Source organism: Cyprinodon variegatus, unplaced genomic scaffold (genome assembly GCF_000732505.1).
Source record: "Cyprinodon variegatus isolate N-32 unplaced genomic scaffold, C_variegatus-1.0 Scaffold1106, whole genome shotgun sequence".
NCBI lineage: Eukaryota > Metazoa > Chordata > Actinopteri > Cyprinodontiformes > Cyprinodontidae > Cyprinodon > Cyprinodon variegatus.
In genome coordinates this window covers 189,697-199,788 of record NW_015151559.1, presented here as the reverse complement: position 1 = coordinate 199,788, position 10,092 = coordinate 189,697, and the positions used below count along the sequence as shown (strand labels likewise).

Genomic DNA, 10,092 nt, shown 5'->3' with positions numbered 1-10,092 from the left:
GCAGAAAAAGGTGTAAACACAAGAACCATGGCCTTGAGATGGCCTAGTTCATTAAAGAATTTGGTGCAGATTAGATGTGTTTTGTAAAATAAAAGTTAATGATTCAAGAGCCACTGCACACAGACATATCAAAGACATAGGTTACACTTTGCTGAACCAGAAACATAAGTGTCTTACTTAAGCTAATGATTTTCAAATCAAAATCCCCTGCATAAAATAGGAGAGAGAAAGATTCCATGTTGTTTGAGATCCAGTAAGAAATTTCAGTTGTCAGGGATCATTTGATTTGTTTTGTCATTCGCTAGTGTAGGTCCCCTGTGCTTTGAATTTTAAAGTTAGTCCAACTATTAATCAGAATATTTTCTTTTATTGAAACAGTTAATTTAAGTCTTGCTTACAAGAGAGACCTAAAACAGGAACGCAAGAAATCTTAAAGAACTTCATGCTTCCCTCTGCTGACAAGCATTATGGAGATGCCGATTTTCCTTTACAGTAGAAATTGTCTCTCCTCACAATGCCAAAAGTACCAGTGCCTGATTTAAGGACCATAATATAACTCTGCATGATAAACAACCAAACTATGCGGAACAAATCCCATTGAAAATCTTTGGAGTATGTCAAAACAAGCATAGGCAAAACTTTCATGCGACTTTACAAAGATTCAGCAATTCCTGTACAAAGATATCCAACTAAGAACTCTGCATAAATACTTAAACAATAGCTATGAATATGTCACTCTGTGCACATAGCATCTACATAATATATAAGGAATTCTGTTTTTTATTGAGTTATGTAAATAGATTTCTTTTAAAAAAAACTTTCTCAAATGTATGTATATGACATTTATAGTAAAGTCTAAATAATTGTTTTCAATATATGTTTTCATTTTCTTTTAAATAATCTATTTGATGTTTCTTAAGCCTCCCAAACTCATGAAATATCACCACTGGCACTACATAGACATTAATTTGTATCATTGGCTGTTGTCTGGAGCCAACCCTGAAGAAAGACACTTTGCCTTCATTGTGTTGCTGCCTTGGTTGAGCCGCCCGTTTCATGACCGTGCATACTTGGTGCAAAAAGAGTCTTTTCATCTCAACTTTAAGCAGCAGTGATTCCTGCTGCCTCACATCACCACTTGCCAGTTAAGGGCAGGCCAGGCTTGGCTTGGTCAAAGTAGTTGCTTCCTGGAGGAGCTGGGTAATGACTGTTGATCATAAAACGCTGATGACCTCTCTGTCTCCAGGACAGGGAGGGGCTGTTACTCAGAGAGAGGAATTCAAAATGATTACTCAAACATGGGTGGATCTATGAAAATAGCACTTAGGGCATGATTTTGATGAAGCAATATATTATAACGATATCATCAAAAGTTTTCAAAAGTTGATTTTTGCATAATATAAAAACATTTAAAAACATTTATGCACATTTATTGGTAACTGATTTATTGGTAACTGATTGGTTGCCAAGTCACATCTTCTCACATCTTCTTGTTTTAGTAGATCTTTCAACCAAATACCTTTGCAACTGGAAATATGGGCCAACTGAGATGTAGATAACACAGTTCTTTAATGTTTATGACTTTGGGTTAGTGCAAAAATAACATAATTCCTAATATCTCTTTTGCACTAAAACAGTTTTCAACTCCAGTAATAAAGGGAAGATGTTTATAACATTGCTGCTGAGAAGACCTATCTCTCTTTTAATGTTTTATAGCACAGTTTATTTCATTTGCATAGTCTTTGACAAAATGATGCATGTTTGCATTTAATTGCACTCACACAGCGTTTTGCAGCACATGGGTTTCATTAGGACCCATAACTGTTTCAGATCCACTTGCATAGTGATCACTTTCAGTAGCAAACAAGCCTTCAGTACCATTCCTTCAAAGTGTTGTGTGTTCTTTCCCTATCAGTTGGAAAGTGGATGGTCGCTGACCTTTAAAAAGTCTTTGGAAGGTATGCCCAGGGTCAGATAACAAAGTTTGCACTGGGAAATAACTCACAAAAAAGGAAGGAGGCTTTTTCACATTGGGTGTGCTGTGAGATCAAGGTTGTGTCTGAGAGAGAAAGGAAACTGGAGGATATCGTTAGCAGGTCACTCACTTAGTTTGACCTTCGAAATTCCCTGTGCAAGCTGTCTTATCAGACTAACGTGAAACAGTGAGGCAGGACTGTGCCACTAGCTCTGCAAGCTTCTCAAGGGTCTTAGAAATGTGACTAAATACCACGGAGAAGATAGAGAATATGTAGAAAAAGATGTACAAAAGGTTGAAGTATTTTATTGGTTATGAATTTTAGTGGTTTTCCTGCAATTTTACATCTAGCACATTGAAATCAAATGTAAAAACTCCCATGGGGGAAAGATCAGAATTTTATTCAACCAATGCTAATTTTCTGTTCCCATTTAATCCTTACAGGGTCAAGGGGTTCCCGATGTGTCCAGCAGCCTATGGGTGAGAGGATGGGTAAAACCTGGATAGGCTGCTGGTCCATCACAGGGCAACAAAAGGACAAACATCCATGTATGCACACATTTGGCCCTTAGGGCAATTTAGAGGGAACTGTATATAGACAGTTGCTGGAGTACCCAGAGAGAACCAACACAAGCATTACTATGGGATTTAACCCAGGGGCATCTTTCTTCAAGGCAACCGTGCCAACTACTGTCAAGAAATAAAAGACCATAAACCAAACTACACTAAAGACATCTTTGTAAGGAGACACTCAAAATAAATTAGCATTGTTTTTTTTTTTTTTAAAGAGAACAGCGTGTTTCTACTCTTTTTGTGCCTTGTGCGTCAGTAACTGAATAATGCCTTTTTTTTCTTCTTTTCCTCTAAATTTCTACAATTGAACCATGGCTGGACTAAAGCTTAGTGTATGTTTCACATGACAGCTGGAATAAACCTCAGAAAGTGATACTTATTTACTTTTCTTGGAGCAGAAGCTTGATGCTTTTGTTGTTTATTTTGAACTCGATAACTTAGGCTTAGCAGCAAATGGTTTTATACAAAAAAAATGCATTCAATCAACATTAAACCTTAAAGACATTTCATCATTGCCAGTGAGTTAACAGTCATTTATGTATTCAAAAGGAAGAAGGATACAAATATATAACAAACAACAATGAAGCTAAAGTAAAATTTCTACTGTTTTTATTATTAAACATAACACATGCTATACATTACAAAGCAAAGGGAATGCTTGTTGTCTTTCAAAGATAACTCTTTCTCTGTTCTTTTTTTATCCTAATAAAACTTTTTTTTTAAAGCATAAAGTTTAACACAAAACCAACTACAAAATAATATCAAAATAATACAGTAAAGAACATATATCTTCATACTAGTAACACATCAAATTTTATCCCTTGGTGTCCAGCTTTGGGTTTATTCATAGATGCACAATTGATTGAATTATGGTGGTTTGGGTAAACGGGAGTATCTAATCTGGATTTACAATTAATAAAGATTTACACTGAATACAGACAGTTACTTAATGCAAAAAATAATTTAAGGATTCATAAAATTCAATGCTTTCAAGCTTTTTGGGGAGGGCAAGGTATGGGTAGCAGAAGCTCTGTTGGTTTATACCTAATTAAGAGATGGGAAAGCACTGCTAATATTTAAACAAAGATTTAAAAAAAACTATTGAAAAGCATATATTTGGATGTTTTCAAAAGAAATTTCACTTTTTCGAAGGCTTCAGCTGATGCAAAATGAGGTTATGAATCAAAATGAAGCAGCAGGACTAAAGCTTAAAGGAAATGTTTTCCCATTTGAATAACTGTGCGAAGACTTTGTATCAAAACACAATAGAAGAACAGTGTAAAAAATTCATATAAATACAAAAAGGCAGATACAAAGGTATACTTAAGATGATAATAATACACATCTTGCACTTTACGGGTACACGCACACACTAATGCTCAGAACATCCATACATAATAAAAACCACTTTGTACAATTTACACACAGTTTTGGCTTTACATATACAAGGATTTGTTAGTCAGCTGCTATTATAGACTGCTTTAAGTGCTTTTTGATCAGTCTTCAAGTTTTTCAAGGACTAAAGCAGATGTTTGTGAAAAAGATGCTGGATTGGTTTGTAGCAGATAAATCAAGTGTAGCACAAGTTCACACTCCACTAGACTCATGGAGATCAGATCAGAGGTGGGTTTTCTACAGCTGAGTATTCAGTCTCTGACACGTTATTAGTCTCAATGAGACGTGCCAGGCCAGTCCGAGTTGAGTATTTAAAAATGAAGGCCTTCATGAGGTCATAGCGGTAGTTTCGGTTAATGAAGTTGTAGAGGATGGGGTTGAAGCAGCAGTGGAACAGGGACAGGCATTGGGTGAGGTGTAACACTATGAAGAGCACATTGTCCAGGCCACAAGTGAATGGCACCAGCTCCAGCTGCGTCAGCGCATCAACGAGCAGAGCGGCATGATAAGGCCCCCAGCAAGCTAGGAAAACCACAATGTATGCTAGAATCACCCTGCGGCTTACACCGCGCTCCTGTTCCACATGGGAGGATGATGCTGATGATGAGCGCTTGAAAGCTCTGGCCAGTAGGATGTAGAACACTGCAATGACTGGGAAGGGAACAACAAAGCCCAGCAGGATGAAGCTGAGCTGCACTCCCGCCATCCACTTCAAGTGGTTTTCCTCTGGGTACACCGCCCTGCACATTATAGTGTCTCCGTGCGATGACTTCACAGCATGCAGGTAGTAGGTTTCAGGAGAAGATGCCACCAGAGCCAGAAGCCACACTCCAAAACATGCAGCGCGGCGGATCAACTTCCTGCGCGCACCTCCCTCCTCTCTGTGCTGCTTCACACTTAGGTAGCGGTCGACGCTCATGCACGCCAGGAAGAAGATGCTGCTGAAGAGGTTAACAGAGAAGAGCAGGTGTGTGAGTTTACAGGCCACTTCGCCAAATGGCCAGTGGCCATGCTGGGCCAGGGAGCTGACCCACACAGGAAGAGTGACACACACACATAAGTCTGCCACTGCCAAGTGGGCAATGTACATATGCGTCTCATGGCGAGGGGTGGAGTCTCTTTGGGCACGGATGTTCACCCAGAGGACCAGAGCATTAGCAGCCAGGCCGACAATGAAGATGAAGGTGTAGAGGACACACATGGAGTACAGCAGAGCATCACGGTTAATAGATGTCGAACACAGCACCAAATCCACTCGTGTTATGTTGCTGAAAGAGTCGGAGACATTCAGGTCTCCAAGGGACTCCATCAGCTCCTCCAAGTCGGTGGCACTGAAGCTCATTTTGTAACACTAGGCAAAGGCTGCAGACCACTGGGAGGTAATACAAACCAAAGAGCAAACTGCGGTAGATCCTGTAAAAACAGAAAAACAATATCATCAATTTTCATAAACAGCTTGCACAAGTAAGTGGAATCTGCCAACTAAAACTGATATGCCATGGCTAATCAATTCAGTGCATTCAAAACAATCATCTTTGGTTTGAAAGTTGTTGGTGAAGAAAGAAGTTAATGTTATTTACAAGGAAACATTTTTTATATAAGTGTGCAGCTCATTGAGGCAGAGAAACAGTGACAGATAGCAGCACTTATGGGATCAAACAGGATGACTGGACGTTATGCAGCATGCTTCATGTGTTTCTTTCTTAAAAGCTTTCAATCTCAGCTTCTTTGGAACTTGATGAATTTGGAAATGTTGCTTTTTTTTATCTCATGCTTAATTGGCATGCATAATCAATAAAAGCTTAGGGTGAGGTTAAAGGATTTCCCAGGTTTCTTCTATATTTCTTTTAACACAATCCTTGAAACAAATCCTTATTTTCAGGTCAAAGGTTTTCAAACTGGAAATCTATAATCAGCAACAAAATTCGGCTTGGTACACTTGTAGATGAAGATTTATGCAGCTGCATCAAGCTTGTTTTATTTTACTACATCTGAACTAATAAAACATAAGACCCTGAAGAACCTATACCTAATGTGGTTAAATTGTTAAAACACTGCATTCATGAGTTAATAACACCTCCCTGTTAGTCTGTCATAAATGGTGGGGTTTTTCAATGATTGATGTGCACTCTGGGGGATGCACAATAAATGTTTATATTAGCTCCACTGGCAGAGAGAGCAGAGTGGACATAAGGAAGCAGGATCGAGAAATCCAAACACTGTGTATTTCCGGAGCATTCTGGGCATTCCAAGATAAAGCACTGGTCAGGCTGGGAAATCTGATGCCTCTTTCAAGGGATTTTTCACCCTAAGTATGCTTGTTTTTGTAAAACACATCAAATCCCATGTCTCTTCATGAGGCAGAGAAAGAGAGGGAGAGAGATCAGCTGTCACCACCCAGATGATCAAAGAAAAGATTGCACATGGCTTCGAATGCGTCATTTTCCAACATCTGATTCCAATAAAACAGGCATACAACATTAGATTTCAAACTTGGGGTGCATGTAAGCAAATGAAACAGTCGGGCAGATAAAAGGAGTAGGCGTCTATAGTCCTTTGGACACTATTTCCACCCCTGCTTGGTTCGCATTGTCAGCTTTTTCCTGCAATGTCTCTCTCTGCTAACTGTCAGCCCACCACAGTGTGAGAGATCAGAGGTGAGAGGTGATGGATCAAAACCAGAACACGAGTGGCTTAACCCCGCTGTTTGCCCCTCACTGACTTCTACGCCCACAAAGTGAAATGTGTGCAGAGATCAGCAGGGGGGGCCTGACGGCTGCAAAACGGTTCGAACAGGGTTAAAAACAGGGTCACCGAGCAATGGTTGCCACAGCACGCCAGAGAGCTGTGAAATGTGACCGTGTCAGACATCTGTCTGTGTGGGAGACTAATGCTGCACACGTGATAATTGGTACACAGTCACACAGAATGAAGAGGTCTTTAGAAAAAATGCTGAAAAAGGACACCTGGAACCAGTTGTCTGACAACTTTTAATCACTTCTTACGGATTTATGTAAATTTTTTTAACAAATATTAGGTCCAAATTTTAGAAAATACAATTTTTGTTTTAGTAAAAACGGGTTAAATATTATTGTTTTTTATGAAAAATGTGTTGAAGGTGTGGTTCACCTTTATATGCAGTATCCCTGAAGTAAAAGCTTAGCTACATTGTTTTTTGTTTGTGGTGAAGAATAGGTCTAGTTCAAGAGAGAACATCGAAATATCCTTTGGCATGTGACCTTTCTGGATCATTTCAACATGTCTTTTTAATTAACATCACCACATTCTAACTAACAGATTATTTTTGTTTTAAAAGTTGAAGCCCTGCCTCAGTGTCAAATATTATTGCAGTCTCTGTTGGACATTTGTTCAGTATTATCCACTTTTTATCTCAACAAATCTTCCCATCATCTCTGACCAGCTTCTCCATTTCTGCAGAACAAAAGCCTCCCCACAGCAGGATGCTGCCATATGTCACTGGTACTGTCCATCAGTCATAGCTTTGTCAGAGAAATGGCTACACAGCTTGTGGAAAGCTTCAAACAAGACCTATTTTAAAATGGCTGTCTGCTGCAAGAAAGATTTCAAGTCAAAACTAAAGAGCCTCTTGGTTTATAAAGTCTCAGATCAATTCTATTCTTATCAAGAATGTCAGTAAGGTGGATTTTTATGTTTAGTTAAGTTTGAAGTTTAGATATACAATAGGGCTGGGTAAAAACATCGATTTAATCTATTTTGAATCGATTCCTTTACATTTTTGCAAAATCGATGTCTAGGGAATGAGATTGATTAATTTTATAGTGAGCCGTGTGATGTTCACATTCAAATAAGCAGGAAAGATGCACTCCAGATTACTTCAAGCCAGACAGCTGCAAATATAGCCAATAGGTTGACTGAAGACATCAACAAACGGGGGCTGACCAGAAAACACCCTGTAGTTGTTACAGACAACGCTGCAAATATGGTTTGTGCAGTGAAGATAATGCAGCTCATGCATGTCTGCTGTGTCACATCTGCTTGCTCGAGTGAGGCTTCACTTTTTCACTTTTTACAAACAAGTTTGCACTTTTGAGAAAGTTTTGTTCACATCTCATGTTTAAACTGTCTGATTTACAAGTTTGCACTTTGTGTTCAATGTGACAGGAAAAAACAAAATACATGAGTATTTTGAAGCACAGTTCAACCACTTTAATTATTGTAAAAACAGATTGAATCGAAATTAATCGATTTAGAACTGTATCAATCAAAATTGAATTGATTCAGGACTTTGGGGGAAATACCCAGCCCTAATATGCAATGCTGCATCACATTATCATAGCTTGAGACATTGTTTTCTTTGAACATCTGCTTTAATCATTTCTACAATTTCCTTCCAGATGGGATCCTCTGTCCTATGGTCTATATGACTGTTTTATAAACTAATGTTCTCTAATAAACATCTAAGGCCCTGTGACAGATGATATATACCGATGCTGAAATTGATTTAAAGACAATATGACTAGTTATAAAAGAGATGACTGCTAGCAGCAATTGATTGCACCATTATTTAGAGGCTTCTAGGGAAAAAGGTGATAAATAGAAGTACATATGACATGTTTCAATGATCCTAAAAATAATCTAAAAACCCTGTTTCCGTTTACTCTCACTTCACCTTTCTACTTTCTATGGATTCTTCAAATATAAATCAAAAAATGAACTGACGTTTGTGTTTATTGCAAAGCTTTTGCAGGAATCTGAAATGTTATAATTATTGCAGGTATCTTGATGTCTTCAGGTATTTTATGCGCCCACTTGGCAGCGAAATAAACAACTCTGCCCCTATAAAGTATGATTTCTTACTGACTTGGAGGCTTTTAACTCTCTACTCAGTGATAAACCTATCTGATGCCCTTCTACTAAATGATCTTGATAAGATGGGGGGAGATTCCTTTGAATTCTGAGAGTCTGCCCCTGAGATAATCGCACACAGTGCTCCCTAATTCCTGTATATTATATGGAAAATACCTGAAGGTGCCAGGTAGCCCAACGGGCTTCAAGCGAATTAAATCCAAACACATGAGATAACAACAGTCTGCGCATGAAGGCTCACATTTTACCCCCCTGATTGTTTACCTCTCCCTTTTTCTACATGTGACCCCACTATCCGGTTACAAAGACGACCTAAACGCAATTTGTTTCACAATACACCAATTCCGTTTTCATGTGCAAATGCCAGCGACAAGAATAGCGCAGGTGCAACATGTTCCGCACAAGCCGCTCCTGTCAGTCCCGATCGACAGGCTCCCGGATAAAAATCTCTGTCTCTTCGCACGGAGCCGATGTTTCCGCGTAGATAAGCGGCCAAGTGTGGATGGGTGCGTTATTACGCATGAGCGCCTAATGGAACCAGCGATCTCAGAATACATACAATGTCATTGTAGTCTTTGTTGATCTAGATCAGGCTGTCAACACACTTTTATCAGATTTCACCCTACAGCCTGACTTAAGAAGTGAGGCAAACAAATGCAGCAGTGAGGCACAGCATTCCAGAGCAAAACTGAAACATTTCTTTGGAAACATATTTCCGTAAAAAAGAAAAAAAAAGTTCATTGGAAGAGAAAACAGGGAGAAAAGTGAACAGAGGAAAAATCAAAGCATCTAAATCAAAAGTTTAACATATTCTCCCAAAAATCTTACCTGATTTCTTTTTTTTTTTCTCCCACAGTTTCTCTTCTGCGGATCAGATTTGTTTGCGATCACCTCTGGAGTTAAAAAGGCAAACTTCTCTCAACAGCGAGAAGAACTTGTGCGTCTTACTCCTTCTCCCTGCACACTGAATGCGATCCACTCACTCGGCCTGCATTTGCAGATTACAAGAGCTACGCCTCCTAGGTTGGTCCCAGCGCTGCGTATTGACATGGCATCACCTCCGGCGGCATTCAAAACAGGCAGCTCAGCCAGTTTCGCCCAAGAAGAGAGAGAGGGGAAGAGAAACGAGAATTTCTGCCTCTGATCCCCTCAGGACAGTTGTAAATAATAGCTTATTTAAAGTTTTATAAGGATATAAATGCCGACTAATTAAAATCATGGGCGGTTCTAGGCAGGGGCCACCGGGGCCCCTGTAGATCATGCCCTGGCCCCTATTATGGCCCCTATGTTGAAGACATAAT

The 10,092-nt window shown here is 39.3% G+C and overlaps 1 protein-coding gene across 1 annotated transcript; it reads right to left on the bottom strand.

The window, feature by feature from the left end:
- Positions 1-3,419: 3,419 nt before the first annotated feature.
- ackr3 (atypical chemokine receptor 3) lies at positions 3,420-9,802 on the bottom strand. Its single transcript, XM_015400462.1, has 2 exons — positions 9,620-9,802; positions 3,420-5,356 (listed from the first exon to the last, which is right to left on the bottom strand). The coding sequence occupies exon 2, from the start codon at positions 5,283-5,285 to the stop codon at positions 4,161-4,163; it is 1,125 nt and encodes a 374-aa protein (XP_015255948.1). The 5' UTR covers positions 5,286-5,356; positions 9,620-9,802; the 3' UTR covers positions 3,420-4,160.
- Positions 9,803-10,092: the final 290 nt, after the last annotated feature.